Source organism: Melopsittacus undulatus, chromosome 1 (genome assembly GCF_012275295.1).
Source record: "Melopsittacus undulatus isolate bMelUnd1 chromosome 1, bMelUnd1.mat.Z, whole genome shotgun sequence".
NCBI classification, from domain to species: Eukaryota; Metazoa; Chordata; class Aves; order Psittaciformes; family Psittaculidae; genus Melopsittacus; species Melopsittacus undulatus.
Genome location: NC_047527.1, coordinates 38,931,924 through 38,951,816, shown reverse-complemented (window position 1 = coordinate 38,951,816; position 19,893 = coordinate 38,931,924). Strand labels below are relative to the sequence as shown.

The window sequence follows — 19,893 nt, the reverse complement described above, 5'->3', positions numbered from 1 at the left end:
GTTCCTTAACTTTTATAAGCCTAAAATTATAAATTTTATTGTCTATCCCTACCCCGATCACTCTTTTTAAAATGTTCTAAAATTCTTCTGTTTTAAATGTCTTTCTAGAAAGTTACTATTAATTTTACCTTTGTTCAATTTCATTCTTCTTTCTTTCTCTCTTAAGTTACATCCAAACTTTGGGATGTTTGGTGGGTTGAGTTGTAATATCTGGTTTTTGTTATATTTACTTGCATTTTAATTATATACATTTGATTCTAGACAGCACCAACTGCAGTGAAATTTTGCAAATAAAAGACTTGGCTGTTACCTGTGTCACCCCCATCCAGAAGACTGTAAATGTTGTTAGTTTTAATCTCTAGGAGGAAAAATCTAGGATAAATGAGGACTATTTCAGACATTAAAAAAAAAAATACTGGACCAATTTTAATTAAGGAACTAGAGCTGCCAGATAATAATTGAATGTTTTAAATCTATAGCTGTGTGATAAAACATTGGTCAGAATAATAATGCTATGCAAATTAAAATGGCTGCCTCGGATAGACAGATTTAAATTTCAGATGTCTGTGCCTATATAAATTTCACTCAGAAAAAGGTTATGTGCTAATCTATACTCAGGTGATCTCCTGAAACGTTGTTGGCAGCCTTAACCACAAAGGAAGAAATCACAGAGAAAGACTGACTGGAATTATGCCAGTGTTTAGGGAAGGTATGCCTGTCAAAATATAGGGCACCTAAGTGATTTCATAATAAAGTTATTTGGCTTTTAAAGTGATTACAATTTAGACATCCTCTCTCCTAATTCAGTTTGTATCACCACAGGACATTTTCACTTAGACAACAGCTGTGCACCATGTATCAATCCACGGAAGGCTGAATGAAACAACATGTGACTACATTTTATTCTTGACAGAGTCATCATACAAACGCTTCAAGCACAGAAGCCAATTGAAGGGGGATCTTACTTTTATTCATGATTGGGGTTGTTTTGTTTTGGTTATTTTTCATAAATAAAGCAAAAAGTAAGAGTTCTTTGCAAGCATACATGATCAGCATATAAAGTTCAGAATGTGAGGCCTACACAAAATGTACTATATATGCAATATATATATTAACTATACATATAATATATAGATATATCTCCTCACTGATGTTATTCATCTTCATCAAACACCAAAGTTATGCAAAAAAACCCCAGTCATTCATATCTATACCCTCCATCAGAAAAATATTGCCACCTGTGTAGAGCAGACAGCGTTGACCCTTGAGATGGATTTGGGTACCAGACCATGCTGTTTTCCCTGTTGTTTATGGACTAGAACAGGTCATTCTGTCCATGTGCTTGATGAGGATTGGTCTGACTATGAAGGCACAAACATAAGCACACGGTTTAATACTGTGGCTTAAAAGGTCCTATGTGACCCCATCTCCATTAGTCACCATTCCCAGCATTTCTGATTGGTACTGTCAACAGGGTCTAGAGGGATTAATTAGAAAGTAGTGTCTGTTTGAGTTGAATGGCACTAGAAACAACTGAGGACAGTTAGCTGGTACTTCCAGCTGCAGCTTCACAGTGTTTCAGCTCAGTAGTCAGGTCACAGCCACCAGTCCCTGCCTGATTCAGCTGGGGGCAATTGAGCATTATATGTGAGTGTCCAACAATTAGTGATTTTAGCTATCAGTCACAATTCCAGATGAAATCCCAACCAGCCAACTGGTGGCTGTAATCACTTGCATATTCACTAGTTCACACTACAAAACATTGTAAGTGCCAGTCAGCTCTCTGAGGGCAACGATTTATTTGTGTGTAGATATTACAGATCCATGTTTTGATGAAATAGCAAATTGGAAACTGATCTATTGATTCCTCTTTGTAGTATTGTCGATATTTCTTTTCTGTTACAAATATAAAGACCCTTGTTTTATATCAAAAACATAGTGTTTGCAGTCAGCCTGGTTGTCGTAATGTCTTGCCCTATGATCCGAATGGTAGATATCATGTTTGCCGAGAATTTATTTTTAGAATTTCTTTAATTCTCTTCTTTTTTCTTTATCTTATAATTATTTTTGGGAAACTGAAAATACCTACTTTTAACGGTAACTTGCTCTTCATCAGCTAGATCAGGGGACGTGCGTGCACACACACACTCCCTCTGTGCTGGGGCAGACAGACAGACGGACGAACCGACACGCGCGGCCGATAAGATCAGCGCTCTCGATGGCGGCAGCGCCTGCCGTCCCCATGGAAACAGCGCGGTGGGCGGAGCTACACCGGCCCGGCCCCCCCCCCGGGAGGCGGAAGTGCCTGGCGGCGCTGGCCCCGCCCCGCCCCTCGCCTGCCACCGCCCTCCGAAGATGGCGGATGGGGGGGCAGGTCCTGTGCAGGAGGAAGGGGATGTATCCTCTGTGGCCCGTGGCGTTCGGAGGGATCGGCAGCCTCGGAGCAGCGGCCGCCCGCCCAGCGCACGGGATCTGCAGGTAGGCGGGTGGAGACGGGGGTCCCGCTCCCGTGTCCCCTGGGGGGCGCTCCTGGCCTTTTCTCAGGCCGCCGCTCACGGGGGGCGTGTGGTGCGGTGGTTCTCGTTACCGGTCGGGGCTGTCCCGACACAGCCCGGCATGACTGGGCCTCCTTTACTCGCTTTTTCTTTCCCTTTTTGAATCTGGGAAGGGAAGAATGTCTCTGAAAGAGGAATAGGCGCTTTAGGTGACTGGGCAGCGTGTGTAGCAGTCAGCTCTTCAGGACTCTGGAAGGGCTCTCCTGGCGCTTAAGTAGCTAGGTTTTAACTGTGTTCGAAATTGGTTTGCTGCCGTTGTATTTCCTGACTGGTAGGAATGTCTTTTCCTACAGGAAAATGTCTGTCACCACAGACGTGGTGTAAGACTACGGATGTGATCTTTTCCCAGGTTTACGTGGGGAAAGTTTCAGGAGTTCAGCATAACTCTGCATTGGTACTTAAATACTTAATTGCAGATACTTTTAGCAGTATTCCTATTTTGTGTGTGATTTTCAGAGTGTATGAAGGTTCAAAATACTTTAGCAACTATTAGGAAAACAGGTGAAAGTTTTGGTAACTGAAACTACAACTATTTTATTTAAGTGTACATAATTAACAGGGAAAGATGGATGTAGTTTTCAGCTCTGGGGCTGCCCAAAGGACATGGACCTGCTCAAGTGAATCCAGAGGAGGCAATGAAGGTATCAGAGGGCTGGAACACCTTTCTTCAAGCCAGCAAACCACAATTGGTTCTTAATTCCAGTACAAGTTTGAATTTATTAACATTAATGAGATGATCCTTAATGTACGTGTGCATATACTCTTGCAATTTTGAATCTAATAAAGGTGGAATGTAACTAGTGAAGCAGTGTGAGTGACAGCAAAGTACAAGTTCCAAGTCACAACTACATTAAGCATTGTGTAGGGTTTTTTTCATAAAGCAAAAAGGAAGTTCAATTTAGAGAAGTAGTTGGGATTTCTTATGTTGTTGTGCCTAATTTGCTGCTGCTGTGCATATTTTGCGTTAGTTTTTGTCTTATGTCTGCTCTTGTAGTTCTACTGTTAGACTTCTAAAAAGAGTTCTGTTTCCTACAGTTGGCTTTGGCAGAGTTATATGAAGATGAAGCTAAAAGGCAGGCATTGTGTCCTGACAAACCAACATCTACAAAGATCAGTAACACAAAAGCATCACAGAGGTAAGACATGCTTTGTAGTTCAGAAATATGTGTAATAGGTACTGTTTTAGCTCACAAAACTTTGTCATACTTGATCTCTTCATTGTATAAAAAGCCACCTACAGTCGTTCTTAATCCAGAATTATGAAGCCCTGTAAAAATGCATAGTCTGGGTCTTCTCAGACTGGTTTTAAAATTATATTTATTTAGGAACCTTTGTGCTATGTGGTATTCCAAAATACTTTAAACCCACTTCAGGTAAGAGAAGATGATATAAGTGAAATGCAGTGTTGGTCTTTTTTCACGCAGATAGAATTTGGAAATTTGTTATCTCAGAAAAAAATACTGCAGTTCTTTGCTGCTTCAAAACTCAGCAAATCAGTAGCTTGTGTGGAACTTGAGAAGGCAGCTGCTTTGAGCATTTTACTTATATAAGTAACTGGTGAGACAAATACATGAAAAATTATTAGTAGATTCATTAGTAGGCTCCTGTGGGGTGAGATAAATGAATTTGTCTGAGTTTGGCAGACAAAGGTGTAAGGTAAGACATGTTTTTATGTATAAATCCAACTTTTTCTGGTGGGCTGCAGTGTTTGCAGTTCACACAGCATTTGAAGATTTACTGTAGCTTTAAATTTTTGTAAAGAAATCTTGCCAGTGTTTGGTTTCTATTTAAATAGTTCTAAAGAAGGCAAGCTTTTACATCATAAATGTCAGTGATGCTGTAACAAGTCTTGTATTTGGCTTGTCTTTCAATCACTGCTGCCAAGGTGGATCTCTGTTTTAAAGGAGGTTAAGCAGCAGAAAAGATCTTAGTCACCAGAGCCATGCTTCAAGCGCATTTAGAAATGCAAACCTCAGGAAGAGGGATTTTAGTACATCATGTGACACTTGGAAAATAATATTTTCTGGGGTTAGTTTTTCTGTTTGTTTTGGTGGAAGCACCTACGTTGACTACTCAGCTACACTGAACACGGTTTAAAGACAAATAAAGCCAAGGGCTCCATTTACCGATACATATTATGAAGTTACAACCTCCTACTCCAACTGAAGGAAAAGCTGCAGTATGGTATCTCAGATATTTCAGTGTGATATTTGTTGGCAGACAGGTCTTTATTGGCAGTCATGCTGGACTGTGACTGAAAAGGAAGAGATGGCTGCTATTTGCATGGTATCCAAAGTGAGGTTTTTTTGGTTTTGTTTTTTTTTTTTCCTATAGACTTCAGTTTGCTCCTAGATGAGCAGCATATTAATTGCAAGGAAATATAGTGCTGCTCTTGATCTACTCAGTGCCTTCCAGAACTGCAGGTGTAAAAGAATGTCTCTGGGCCCTACTGGAACAAATAACATATTATATATACTGTCATGTTGTATAATCTCCTTTGAGAAACTTGAGACCATTGGCACAAAAATGCAGTATTTGCTCCACAACACCTACAATGCAACAAAGGAAGAAAATAGAGGAGATTAAAGCATTTCTAGTGCCTGTGACCCAAGTCCATAGCAATACATTTTTTCTTCTGAGAAATTCATAAGAAGCAGATCCTTCATTTGGATATAGAATTACATTGTTTTATCAACACTGATACTTAAAAAAGCAATGGACTCCTCTGCTACACTTTGAAATCAAAGGAGTGGTAATCAGACTGATTGACTGAATGTGAACTACTGATCTGCCATTACTTATGTAGCAGATTGTATGTATGTTCTTATCCCCAGGTAGTCAGCTACCACATAAATATCTTGCATTAATGAATCAAATACTGCAGCATAAGAGCAAATATCTGTACAGCTGTTGCTGGAATTTTGCAAGCTAACAACCCTGGCTTGTCCTGTGGTAGTTTACTGGTTTGTTCCTATCATAAAACAGAATGTGATTCTGCATTTTGATCATCTTCTGAAAGTCTTTGCAGTGTTGCCACTAAAGGTATTTTTAAAATTGTATGAAATAGAAGTAAGAATGACTGCTTCTTAGTTTTTTAGGATCCTCATAAACAGAGACTCCAGGACCTCAAGGAAAGCCAGTGTTGACTTCATTAGGCAACTGAACTCTTGACAAAACAAAGCTAAAATGTGGAAACAATTTGAAGTGTAGTTATTTCTGGTAAGCTGGATTCTGAAACAGGTGTTCGGCTTGCATATTACCTTTGTTATCTGTGGGACCACCAGTGTTGTAAAGTAGAATTCAGCATAATCTATGCTTGAAGAGGATAGTTCAGTTAGAAGGGACCTACAATGATCATCTAATTCAGCTGTTAATTGCAAAATTACTCTGCCATACATGTGCTCTTTCCTGCTTATTCACTGAGAAGCGTTCATGGCTATGGGTGACATGGTTTAGTGTGAGGTGTCCCTGCCCATGGCAGGGGGGTTGGAACTAGATGATCTTAAGGTCCTTTCCAACCCTAACTATTCTATGATTCTGTGTACTTTGGAGAAAAATAAAGTATGGTGGGGACAAAAAAAAAAAGCCTCAACAACTTGATACTCTTAGGGGTTTTTTTGAAAAAGAAGTAGTTTTAGAAGTTACATGCATTTCACCAAGTACTTCATCTATCAGCTGTCTTCAAATGTTTTCTTTCATTCTCTTGGCAGTCTTAAAATTGATTCTCTTAGAAGACTGAGGAAACCAGAAAGAAGCATGAGCGATGACAAAGAAAACCAAAGGTATTTTTCAAACAGCAAATAATTTAACAGTCATGAACATAACTGGGGTTTTTTGTGACATTCACACTTTACTCCCTCCTGTTTTTCAAAACACAAGTGAGCTAAGTCTATCCTGCGAAGAGCTAGTAACTACAGACATGCTATGTGCCTTACTGGAGTAAGTGTTAGCACTGCTGTAGTGAAACTGTGTTCAGCAGAATCCATCTGTAGTGATCTAAGACGTGTAGGTGCCTTAACACATGATTGTATGGATGTGAAGGTTGTAACTTACACTTGAGCTCAAAAGCTTTTTTGCATTTTTTCAAATATCCTGAATTGTTCTGTGTATCCATTACTCAAATATTTGAGTACTTCCTTTCTTGAGTACAAATTCTAATTGTTTCATTATCTTACCACTGTAATTCTTTTAAATCTAATATTTTCCATATAAATGGCAATTGGATAATAGAGATTTATGTTCAAAGGAGAGATGATACTAAGGAATTGGTAGTTATGTTTGATCATAAGAGCATTATGGTTGTTCCTTCATATGGTACCTTCATACTCACTACTGGGTTTGGATAATTGTAAAATATGGTGGAATCAACAGCATTTTGAAATTGTTTGCCTGAGAGACAGTTTTACATATATAGTTGATTTGCTTTGTCCCAAATGGTTAAGTGAAAAAGGAAAGTAGCAGGCACTTACTTTATTAGTTATTAATGTTTCTTCTAATCAAAGACAAAGCACTCAGGTTTCCCAGGTTTTGTATTTTTATGCAGATTTTTTACAGCATCTGTTCCATTGGTATTAAGAAATTTATAGTGACCTTCTCAAGGTAATCCTGAAGGGATATCTTGATTTTTGTAACCGCACAGATACAGTTTTGAACACCATTATTTTTAGCTTAACTTTTCATCTTCAAGAGCTAGAGATGGGGCTGTGTTGAAGAAAAGAACACATATTGGCTTTTGCAGCAGTTTCTGCAGATAAGATGCCTTGAAAGGTTAATTAAATTTATTAAAACCTTCCTATTTGTGATACTGTCAGGAGTGGAAGCCTACTATATCTTTAAATAAAAAGATCAAATCATGGCACTGTTCAAGTTTTTCAACAGTTTCGTGCTTGTTCTGCCAAGTTTTTAGCCTGTATTCTAAACATGCTCAGTCCCATGCAGAGGGACACCCCTGAGGGAATTGGTCTTTCTGGGAACAGGTGATATCCACATACATGAGGTGTATAAAGTCACAGCTGCATCAGGGCTATGTTCACGTGGCCCCTGACCTCTGGAGATGTCCTCCAGAAGGCACCATGGTAGTTACTGAAATATTTTTGGAGCAATGTTGCTTGGATTGCTGGGAAAGGTGGAACCAAGTGGAACATTTCTGTTATCAGAATAAAAAGGTTTTGGGCCACATTTGGGTCTTTGTTCATTTATTATTTTCTTTTGGTGGGAAGAGGAAAATTGTGCTTGCCATTTAAAGTATTGTTGCTTATGAATATCACTATTCTAAAGATTTTATTCAGGTGACTCAGAATATAGAGGATTACATATTTCTGGGGCTTCTAATAATCCAAGCAAAATTGTTGCTGAACTCTTCAAGGAAGCAAAAGAACATGGAGCTGTCCCATTAGATGAAGCCTCAAGAGCATCTGGTGATTTAAGTAAAGCTAAGGTAAAAGTTAAAAGATATTTCGATCTCTTTTTACATTCATCTCTCTTAATCTCATTTAACCACATGAGACCAAATACACCTTTTTGTGGTCTGCAAATAGCAGAGGATTTGATCAACACAGTTGTGTATTATCTGAGCTCAAGTAGCTTACTCTAGAAAATAAAGTGGGGAGGAACCACACAATTCCAGGGGAAATTAGAAGTTGACCTAAACTGTAATGATTTGCTTTATTTTTAAGTAAAATTGATTCAATAAAAGTCCGAAACTGCAACTCCCAAATTAACATTTCTAAATCTCTTATCTGCTGAATTACTACTAAAGATAGTGGTCAGTGGCTCAGTGTCCAGATGGAGTTCGGTGAGGAGTGGTGTCCCTCAGGAGTCACCAGTACTGTGTAATACCTTCATCAGCAACATAGTGTGATTGAGTGCAGGTTCACAGATGAGACCAAACTGAGTGGTGTGGTTGACACACCTGAGGGACAGGATGCTATCCAGAGGGATATGGACAAGCTGAAGAAGCGGGCCCATGTGAACCTCCTGAGGTTTAACAAAGCCAAGTACAAGGTCCAGTGTATATTCAGGCTAGATATAAGGAAAGTATATTTTATTATGAAGATGGTGGAACACTGGAACAAGGTGCCTAGAGAGCATTCAGTCTGAATGGAATCATTCAATCTGGTTGAACGAGCTCTGAGCAATGTAATCTAGTTGATGTCCCTGCTCATTGCAGGGAGGTTGGACTAGCTGACCTTTAAAAGTCCCTTCCAACCCAAGCTGTTCTGTGATTCTAATGTTTGAAAAAGCATGCAGATCAGAAACTGAAATACATCACAAAATACATCACACACACAGCCTGCTTAGCCTGATTATGGTTACTAGATACAATTTTCCACACAGAAGATATACAGGTTAGAACAGTGCTTTTTATCACAGAAGCAAGCTTAGTGATGTTTGTTTGTTTTGGTTTTTTTGTACCTAGGTAAGAATTTTAATAAACTCTTTCACATATTTATTTCAATAGCATTTTTGTATATTTTTTTCCAGTCGTTTTCTGGTGGTGGATATAGATTGGGTGACTCATCACAAAAGCACTCAGAATACATATATGGAGAAAATCAAGATGTAAGTAAAATTCTGAATAGCAGGAAACAATCTCCAACAGATGTCTGCTTAATCATGTTTACAGCTTGAAATGCTAGCATTACTGTAAGTGTCTATGAGGAAAAATTAATATCTAAATATTAGATAAGTGTTAAGTGGAAATTGTTAAAGTGTCCACAGGGGACAGATGTTCATTGGAAATCCCTAAGGCATCCATTATGGAATTTTCTGACATAAATTACTTTGGAGCTCTTAACAGACATTCATTTCCGATACTTCCTTCAACTCTTGTTCTGCATTCTCTTAGCTATGCTAACATTTTAATTTGCTTAGGTTACGAATTTTTTCTTTGGCTTGCGAAGTAGCCAGTCTCAAACTGGAGGCATAGATTGGTTCTAGGAATGGTGAAGCAGCAGGTTAGAGGCCTTTTGAAAACTGCCTGGCCTTTCTTTACTCTCGCTTAAAAAGGAGGAAGTGATGGAGAGGGTGGGTAAAAACAAATTTGTCTACACTTTGCCATTTGTATGAATGGCTAGAACAAATGTTAAGCTTACCTAGAAACAAAACCAAGACACGAATAAGGCCAGAGGATGTAGTTTAGGCTGGGGGGTGTTTTCACGCCACACCAGGAGCTTAACTAATCCTTCTAAGTAATAGCCAGTTGTATAAAGCCAGAAGCCCATTCCAGTTGAGTTACAATACCTGGGGCAGGGATAGTTTTTTAAGGGAAGGTCTGTTTTACTGGCTAGGAAAGCCTAGTTGTGTTGGACTGCAAGGCAGCTGCAGGGAAGAGAGGTGTAGGCTCTGAAGGTGAAAGGCTCTGGCTGGACATACAGACATGCAGCAAAGTAAGAAGGCAACGAAGGAGGCTGGTTTGCAGGATTCTCAGTGTTTGAACCAACTGTATTGGAGCTTACCTTGTAACAATTTGAGGAATGAGTAATTTTCACTGTAACTGATATATCAGCAGTAATTTGTAGCTTTGTGGTTTGATTTATTAATTTATCAACAAGAAATTTTCACTTGTTTTGAAAGTAATTGGAACACTGAAAATCACTGCACAGTCACTGCATGATCTGTTATGTCATGGGCAACAGATTAAGAGATTCTTTTCCCCAAGTGGGGAAGTGGTCTGCTTTTTTTTGAAGGATTCTAACAATGATAGTTACAGTGCAGTGCTCTGTTATTTTGTCATCTTGTTTGTGGTCTGCTACAAAATCTGTTAAGTTAAAATACTGTATTTGTCTGTCTCCACCTTTTTTTGTTTCACTGCTTTTGCTTCACAGGTTCAAATTTTGCTGAAACTATGGAGGAATGGCTTCAGTTTAGATGATGGCGAGTTGAGATCCTATTCAGACCCAACAAATGCTCAATTTCTTGAGTCTGTTAAAAGAGGGTAAGCTAAAATGGCAACTTTTTTTAGTCATATTTTTCAAGTAAAGTGAGAAAAAATGCCTTCTCCACATGTTTATAGTTATTAAAAGCTCCAAACTTCTTTTCTGCCTGCACCCATAAAATATATTCTGTGTCATCAGATGCATGGGGCATTTAAAATTTCAGCAATCTTTGCTTCCTTCTGGTGATTTAACTCTGAATGTTACTTTTAGTTTTGCATGTTTAGGTAGCACATTCTAGATTTTGACTGTATGTTCTAGGTTTGACTGTCAGCTTGCTGATATGTTTTTCTTCCCTTAGAATGAAATCAATTCATAAACCAATTGGAGGTCTATGATTTTTGAAGTAAAGTTACTAATAGTATCAACTCATTGTACTGTGTAAAGTTTGCCATTTCTGTTCAGAATGTAATTGGGAAACTTTTGTTTTTGTAATGAAGGGAAATTCCTGTGGAACTGCAGCGACTTGTTCATGGTGGCCAGGTTAATTTGGATATGGAAGACCACCAAGAGCAGGAATATGTGAAGCCTAGACTACGATTTAAAGCTTTCAGTGGTGAAGGGCAAAAGCTTGGAAGGTAAAAACCACTGGGTTTTCTGTTCTGTGTTCGTATGCTGTTTCAAAAGCTGGATTTAATCTATTAGAAGACTGTTAGAGAAACTAATCAGATCACAAACACGATATAAAATTATTTTGTGCCACAAGTCTCAGCCCTGATTTCAGAGTCACACAGTAATCGTGGAATTTGTATATAAATCTTAGTCCTCTGTTGAAACTGTTCATAGATTTGATAGATGCTTTCTACTTTGTTGTGATTGTGGCATTTATCTGCCTGTTCTTGCATATGATTTTGCCTATATATATGCGGAGAGGCCATTGCAGCAATAATGACTGATGTTTGACAGTGCGGATATAAAGTATTTTTGTAGGGGACTAACTCCTATTTTTTTTTTCTGGAACAAAGCACCAGAAATAGTGTCCTAAAATACAGGCTTGTAAATGTCACTCAGTATACAAGGCAAGTCTCTTAGATTTAAGAAAAAAATAATTTGATAAACTACTTTTTTTTTTATTTGATCCAAAATAAATTTGCAAGTAAATTGTATCAAAATCTCTCAGGTTTTACAAAGATTTGATTGAAATTTCAAAGGATGCTGCAAAAACTCCTAATGTATATTACTTCAATTAAACTGATAACGTAATGTGCCAGAAGTCATTCCTGTGACTGAACAGTTCAGGCTGCTTTGTCCAGAAGTGCATCTCTGTTCATCTTAAATTGGTCAGTAAGAGTAAACTGTAGCTTAACCTCAACTCTGCCAATCGTAAGCTTTTTTCACATAATGATTATAGGCTTTAAAATGTCTTTTTCAGCTGACTTAGTACTAGCTGTTGAATTGTAAATACTACCTGCATTTATTCATGTGATACTTTTGGTTGCCAAAAAAGGGTATTACTCATGCACTTCTGCAAATAATCAGTAAAACTGAGAAGGTGGTAAGCGCTGATAGGGATGATGTAGGGAACAGTTGCATATAAGCTCTTCCACCTGAGCACTTGCTCAGATTATTAAAGAAAACAGGAATAGAGGAGGTTTCAATGTAACAAAGTGTGCACACCTGTTTTGTGTCATTTTTGGTTCAGTAGCTGATGAAGTCTCAGATATGTGAGCAATGAAAGGAGTAGCCAAATCTCTTTATCTCCAAACAGATTTATATTGGTTTTATACTAAATGTAAAAAAATTCCACACTTACTTTTTGGTGATACCAATTACCTGTTAATACCATTTGTGCTCGGAAAGAGTGGGGGATGTCCAGAATCATAGAGTAGTGATACTAAAAGCAATTACTAAAGTGGTTTGGGTTAGTTAAGTACAATGTAATTGTCCATGATTATTTTTTAGTATGCCAAGTGGTGCAGTATAGAAGTCTTGCTATCAGAGATTGTCATTTCAAGCTCTGTAAGCATAAACAAAGATAGTTTCGTTTGTACTTGATTACCTATTTAAAATAAAGAAGATGTAATGATATGCATGGTTATGAGAAAAATAAATATAAAATCTTGCAATCATTGACAAGAAACTACAAAAGCATTATTTGTGTGTCTATTAGAAAAGCAGTGTTTATACTTGGTTCAGATAACTTTGAGAGGATATTCATTGCTCATTTGTACTAGCTATGTGTAGTAATCCTTCAGTGACAAAGACAGCTGAAGCATTACTCAGTTCTGGTTTGACTCCATTAATAATATCTGGTTTGTTGTGTTGTGTTTTATTTTGTTTTTCCCAATCATTTAGCCTTACCCCTGAAATAGTCAGCACACCTTCTTCACCGGAGGAGGAGGAAAAGTCCATTCTTGATGCCCCTGTTCTGATTGATGATTCCATGCCATCAACTAAAATTCAGATTAGATTAGCAGATGGAAGCCGATTAATACAAAGATTTAACCAGACACACAGGTAAATTGATTCTGCATCAATGCAGGTAACCGTGACTATTTTCGTAAGTCTGTGTGTTTTGTTGTTAAATGAATATCTGCAAAATAAACAGAAGAAAATACTGCTCCACTGAAATGTATATCTCTGGTTTGTTTTGATAACATAAATGTACTGCTAAATTGCTGTCAAAGCAAAATTCCATACTTTGAAAACACAAGTTATTTGGTAACTGCAAAGTCAGATTTTTATGAACAGTTATGTCCTGTGATCTGTAAGGACATAGTATCAGCCATAACTGTTCTCAGGGTGACTAAAATCTGAACAGCCTCACTATGTATGTCATCCCAGCCCTGGGCCCTTCCTGGGAGGAGCATGTGGCTGACTCTGACACTGTGAAAGTACTTTATTGCAAGGTATGGAGTATAGTCTCAATTGGAAGATAGTCCAGTCTACAGGCAGAGAAATCCTGTGGCTCATAATCAGGAGCTCCAGCTTTCTACCTCTTTGACTCTGACTGAACATGACATAAGTTACATGTGTAGGCTGCAGCTCATAGATAGAAGGGTATATGGACATAACGTGCTCATTTACAATTCTGGCATGAGGGCTGGACAGGACACTGAGAACCAACTTTTATTTTGGATGGTCATCTCCTAGGAATTGGCAGCATTTGAACCTGGTGGATTTTTAGATCTGTTAGTAAGTTGTTGATTAGAGCGTGCCATCAGTTTTATTGACACTGTTGGCACATTGCCACAAATGGTGTTGGCCAACCCCATTTAGTTCTCAAAGGTTGTGTTAGAGCAAGGTTCTGCAAAGCTCTGCTTTGCACTGCATGGTCGAGAGAACTTTGGGCAGAGGGCAGAGATTTGGGCAGTAGTTCCACCCATGCTTCACAGCAAGCATGTTCAAGCCAGCCCTGATCCGAAATCTGCACCTGCACCACTGTGTTAGAATACAGCGTGAATCCTGCAATGGAGGTGGTCTTATGGACCCAGTTCCATGTTAATATGGATACATGGAGAGTCGACCTGTTTCCCTTTTTGTCTTTCTGGCTCATGATAAGGGAAGAGCCAATATACAGCTTTCCTCACCTGACAAACATACACAGACCACCTAAAATGAGGCAATTTTAGCAGAGATGCCAATAGGGAGGAAGCTACTGCAATAGTTTTTCATATTTGGCACATATATATACATATATACCTGATACTGTATGCTGATAGTACAGGCCCAGACCCTTTCTTCATAGCACCTGCTGGAGAAACAACTTAGAGAAGCAGTAGGGCTTACTGACATGTTTTCTTCTGTCTGTGTGAAAGGGTAGAAGTGGCAAACTTCTCAGTAACATCTGTAACCAAGAGTGGGTTGACAGAAGCTTGGATGTGAATCTTTTTATCCTTGCCATATGCATGATGAAAATCAGCTACTAAAATACATTGCTTGTGTCATAAGCCTTGAAGACTGATAGGAAGTTGAAGTGCCTATTTCTTTGGCTACAGTATATCTCCCTACCTACTAGTTACAATAAATCTTAAAAGATTTATTCTCAGCTTACTGGTTTAGGAGAAAAACCTCAAATTTCCATTTATCTCTAAAATCTTATTTCTCATTCATGTCTTATAAAACAAAACTACTCTTGTTATACTGTTGATGTGATTGTTTTATGAACTATTGTTCAGAAGTTTGGTGCAGAGTTAAAATAGGGGAAACTCCTTACTACTAAAGTGCATTAATAGGTCCTCGCTGCTTTCTCATCCTTCACCATGTAAGATTCCTCTTCCCATTAATAATTTAGCCTTTTTGAATGATACTAATTGAGAGTGGAATTTTTGACAGCTGGTGTTGAAATTACTTGACTTTCTATGTTAACTGTCAGTTTGCAATATACTTCTATGTTACAAGTTTTATTTGTTATTTGAGAAAAAGCAACATTCATTTTCATTTTTCATTTTTTCATGAAAGAAGCAAAAAATTCTAGGCTGCAACCTGTATCAAATGTAAATGTAAAATCAGTAGGACATATCAAATAGTCTATTAGAAGGTTTTGTCTTCTCTGATCATCTTAATGTTCAGAAATGTCTGCCAAAGTGGAATCATACCCAGTTTTCATGTCCGTATCCTTTCCACAGGATTAAGCATATTCGAGATTTCATTATCCAGTCCCGTCCAGCTTTTGCAACAACAGATTTTGTTCTTGTGACTACCTTTCCAAATAAAGAGCTAACAGATGAAAGCCTGACACTACAAGAAGCAGATATACTTAACACTGTGATTCTTCAGCAATTAAAGTAATCGTACAGTTGTTGGTGCAGTAGGGGGGGAGCATGCTGTATTGTCGTACAATGTTTCCAACAGATAAAGAAAAGGAAAGATCAATGTTTTCTTATACCTTCTTCCATGGATCAGCTTTTTTTGGGTTTCATGTCTTCAAGTGATAACATATCTAACTTTAATTTCTCAGTATTGTTCATCTTTTTTTAGTGTTAAAATTAAGCTTCCCTTTGTTAGTATGTTTCAAACCACATCTTGTACTAAATGTGAAATGAGAGATGACTTTATGACTCTTCCACTATTTTGGGGGTGGGGAGAAGCATTTTTCTGAAGGGGCCATTATCCTTAATACAGTTGGTAAGATTTGCACTATGGGAATGTATTATGCTGCATTGACAAACAGCCATTTGAAGACTTAGCCTGTGGGTGATGTTTACCTTCCAAGCTGTATTAATACTAAAGTGTTCTATTTAATAGGTGGAGAAATAATTAATGCTCTAATATAATTTTTGTAGATTCTGTTTGTATTGTTTCATGGTGCAGTATAATATTTATATTCTAGTTTTTATGTAATTTCCTCTGTAGCATATGAGTGAATCAGTTCAGGAGATGCAAACCTCAGCTATTGCAGACTGTAATAGATTGCTCGCATTTGTATTCTAGTTGTTCTACTTGTGGTGAAAATAGGTATGACTTTTTTTCTTCTTGAGGTTAGAAAGTGGGATACACCAGATGACAGTGGTGTATCCCATTTCACCACTGGAGAAATGCTGTGATTCAGATTTCATGAGAGTAGGCCTATGGGCACTTTGAACCTGAATATGCAGCTACATAAATGGTTACTTAAATAACCCCAAGTGATAAAAACCACCCAGGTGCACACAGAACTTCTTTGTGCTGTCATTTGCATACACAAAAGTAGATGTGTTAATTGGTCATGTATTTTTGACCTGAATTTCAGGTCATTATATTTGGACTTCTGGCCAGAGGCATTTTTTTAATATTCAGTGGGGGTTTGGTTGTATGGCTTTCACTATACTTTTTTGGAAGCTGCATAATTAAACCTTTTAATCTTTGAAATGCTATATTTTTTCAAATAACATGGTCCTGCACTGCAGTATGCAGGTAGGAGTCTTACTCTGTGGGCAAACTGGCCGCTGTTCTTTAGTAGTATGCAGTTTTATAGCGTTCGTGGCTTTATATCAGATGAGTGGATCTCACTGAAGGAGGGTAAATGGCTGTATCTCTTGTACAATGTATGTGTTAAAAATGCTGTTTTCATTAATTATTTTATTCTGAAAATATTTATTTATGCTAAGCTTATAATTGCTCAGTATATTTGGTTAATTTACATTTTTACCTCAAAGTAGATCTTTGAAAGAGTAAATTTTAAACATGTAATTGTATTTGAAGTATTTTGTTTTGTAATCTGCATATCTGCATGATTTTAATAATTCTTTTCATGTACTAAATAATTAAAGCTTTAAGCTAAAAATACTATGGGCAACACTTACTCTTTTCTTCCCATTTTATATAGTGTTGAAGATATGATTGTATTGCATGCAAGATATTTAAGCCTGAACGGAATGGACGTTTACTTTGCCTGTATTTTATACACTAACAGTTCTCTGTGAATGCAAGGGCAAAGTCAGTATTGTGGTATCAGTCTTGGGCAGTCTGTGGTTTGGGCATATTTCGGTTCAGAATATAGGTAAAGTTACATTGCTTATTATTTCTGAAGACTATTATTAATTAAACTGAGTTATGAAGGACAGTGGTTAACTAAATTGTTTCCCCTCCACCACCACCCCCATTGTTATTCCAAAGCCCACAACTGTATATTATCATCTATTTGTTTCACATAGCTGGCCCATTTTAGTGTTCAGTAGGAGCTGAGAGTAACTGGGGTCACAGTAGTTGACATTATTTTGTCAAGCACTAAGAAAATGTGTCAATGTTTGTGTATAAATATTTCACTACTTCTTTGTACTTTAAACCTGGTAGAATCTGTCTCTTAATTGAACATCATACCTTTTGTTAACATTAAATTCTCACTCACGTAGCCAACATCTTGGCATTTTTGGCACAAACCAGTTATTTGAGTACAGACCTAAGTGGATACACAGTTAAGACTTAGTACAAGGGAGAAAGTTGCTGAGAGTCTGAAAGAAGGGAGAAGGAACCTTGCTAGAGCATGAACATCTTTCCCTCACAACCAGGCGGCTCAGCTTCTTAGGAATTCCTCTTAGCTTCCATGAAATACAGGTAATCTTGTCACTTGCTTTTGTGGGCAGCTTATGAAAGGTACAGACTTCACCTCTGCTTGTCTTTCCTAGAAATCCTCTATCACACAATACTCAAATAATGCAAAATGGAATGTTTTCTCTTAAGAAAATGTCTCTGGACCCAAGTACCTGTTTGGTTTTGGTTTGGTTGTTTAAGTTTTCGTTTGGACACTACCATGTTTGTAATCGTAGTTATTCTGGTTAAATGCATAAGGCTTGTTTTGGGGATTTGAGACCACATTGGGACATTCACAGTCATTCTGCTTTAATGAAACTACTGGACGCTTTTGTACAATTAGTATATATTAACAGCTATCCCATGTTGTTCTTGCTCTCTGGGGCAAATCTGTCCAATATTAACCAAGAAAGAGCATGCAAGTTCCCTGCTTAGATGCTTGCACTAAGCTCAAGCTCCCATGATTTTTAAATTTTACTATTCTGTGCAGGGAGAATTAGGATGCTGATTAAGCCTGGCAGGCCTCAGTGTAAGCATGCACACCAAAAGCAGTAAGCTTGTGGTGTTTCTCCGGGATGGATATAGTTGGAATGGGTCCCTGAAGAGATTAAGAGTAGGACTGGTACTATTTAGCTGCTTATCAATTATTTAAAAATAAACTTTGAAAACCCAAAGATCAGTGCAATGATAACACTAGGCAGCAACTATGTTGAACATTTAGTGACCTATGGCATACTGAGGGACCTTGACATGCTTGAGAGGTGGGCCAATGCCAACCTTGTGAAATTCAACAATGCGAAGTGCAAGGTCCTGCACCTTTGTCGGAGCAATCCCAGGCACAGCTACAGGTTGGGCAGAGAAGAGATTCAGAGCAGCCCTGTGGAGAAGGACTTGAGGGTGGTGGTCAATGAAAAACTGAACATGAGCTGGCTTCAGTGTGTGCTTGCAGCCCAGAAAGCTAAGCATGTTCCAGGCTGCATCAAAAGGAGCGTGACCAGCAGGTCAAAGGAGGTGATCCTGCCCCTCTACTCTGCTCTCGTGAGCCCTCACCTGGAGTATTGTGTGCAGTTCTGGTGTACTCAACATAAAAAGGACATGGAACTGTTGGAACAAGTCCAGAGGAGGGCCACGAGGATGATCAGGGGACTGGAGCACCTCCCGTATGAAGACAGGCTGAGAAAGTTGGGGCTGTTCAGCCTGGAGAAGAGAAGGCTGCATGGAGACCTCATACAGAAGGCAGCATTCCAGTATCTGAACATGGCCTACAAGGATGCTGAAGAGGGACTCTTCATCAGGGACTGTAGTGACAGAACAAGGGGTAGTGGGCTAAAACTTAAACAGGGGAAGTTTACATTGGATATAAGGAAGAAATTCTTTACTGTGAGGGTGGTGAGGTACTGGAATACCATAGAAGGCCACCAAATTGGTCAGGCAGGATTTCCCCCTAGTGAAGCCATGCTGGCTGTCACCAAGGACCTTGTTGTTTTCCATGTGCCCTAGCATGTATTCCAGGAGAATCTGCTCCCAGATTTTGCCAGGCACAGAGGTGAGACTGACTGGTCTGTAATTCCCCAGGTCATCCATTTTCCCCTTCTTGAAAATGGGGGTTATATTTCCCTTTTTCCAGTCATCAGGAACTTCACCTGTCTGCCATGATTTTTCAAATATGATAGACAGTGGCTTTGCAACTTCATTTGCCAGCTCCTTCAGGACCCACAGATGGATTTCATCAGGTCCCATGGACTTGTGTACATTCAGGTTCTTAAGATGATCTCAAACCAGATCCTCTCCTATAGTGGGCCTAAGGTCTTCATTCTCACAGTCCCTGCATCTGCCTTCCAAGACTTGGGTGGTGCAGTCACAGCCTTTGCCAGTGAAGATGGAGATAAACAAGTCATTCAGAACCTCAGCCTTCTCCAAATCCAGGGCAGCCAGTTCTCCTGGTAGCTTCTGGAGAGGGCCCACGTTGTCCCTATTCTGTCTTTTATTTGCAATGTACCCATAGAATCCCTTCTTGTTATCTTTCACATCCCTAGCCAAGTTTAATTCTAACTGGGCCTTAGCTTCCCGAACAATATCCCTGTATTCTTCCCAGGCCACCTGTCCTTGCTTCCACCTTTTACAAATTAAATCATCATTAATCGGATGTTCACAAGGTAAATGCCCTTACAGTGTTCTGCGCCAATGTAGTTAATCCATTTTAAATTAGATTTCACAAATAAAATTCTCTGCCTGAATATGAAAATGCAAGTGTTATTTTTTTTTCTGAAAGTTTGCAGTTCACAGAGAATAACTTAGATAAGGTATTTATTTCTACTTGCATTTGAGTTACTCTTTGCTTAGCAAACTGGTTCTTGCTAAAAGAAACTGAGAAACTTTGAATAGAAAAGACTTTGGCTCTGAATGGAGAATAGTGCTACCACTTTTTGTCCATGAATGAGTACCTTGATAAT

At 38.6% G+C, this 19,893-nt stretch overlaps 1 protein-coding gene across 1 annotated transcript; it reads left to right on the top strand.

Moving 5' to 3' along the window:
- Nucleotides 1-2,341: 2,341 nt before the first annotated feature.
- On the top strand, nt 2,342-16,696 carry UBXN2B (UBX domain protein 2B). The gene is made up of 9 exons (XM_005152526.4): nt 2,342-2,478; nt 3,591-3,691; nt 6,266-6,337; nt 7,833-7,992; nt 9,039-9,116; nt 10,382-10,491; nt 10,930-11,067; nt 12,785-12,946; nt 15,058-16,696. Exons 1-9 carry the CDS (start codon nt 2,356-2,358, stop codon nt 15,218-15,220), a joined length of 1,107 nt encoding a protein of 368 aa, XP_005152583.2. The 5' UTR covers nt 2,342-2,355; the 3' UTR covers nt 15,221-16,696.
- The last annotated feature ends 3,197 nt before the right edge of the window (nt 16,697-19,893 follow it).

Bases quoted from the DNA above. Each gene is read 5' to 3' on its own strand.
- UBXN2B (XM_005152526.4), top strand. From the start codon at position 2,356: ATGGCGGATGGGGGGGCAGGTCCTGTGCAGGAGGAAGGGGATGTATCC. The intron at 9,117-10,381 runs GTAAGTAAAATT...TTTGCTTCACAG, and splicing joins TATATGGAGAAAATCAAGAT to GTTCAAATTTTGCTGAAACT. The intron at 11,068-12,784 runs GTAAAAACCACT...CCAATCATTTAG, and splicing joins GAAGGGCAAAAGCTTGGAAG to CCTTACCCCTGAAATAGTCA.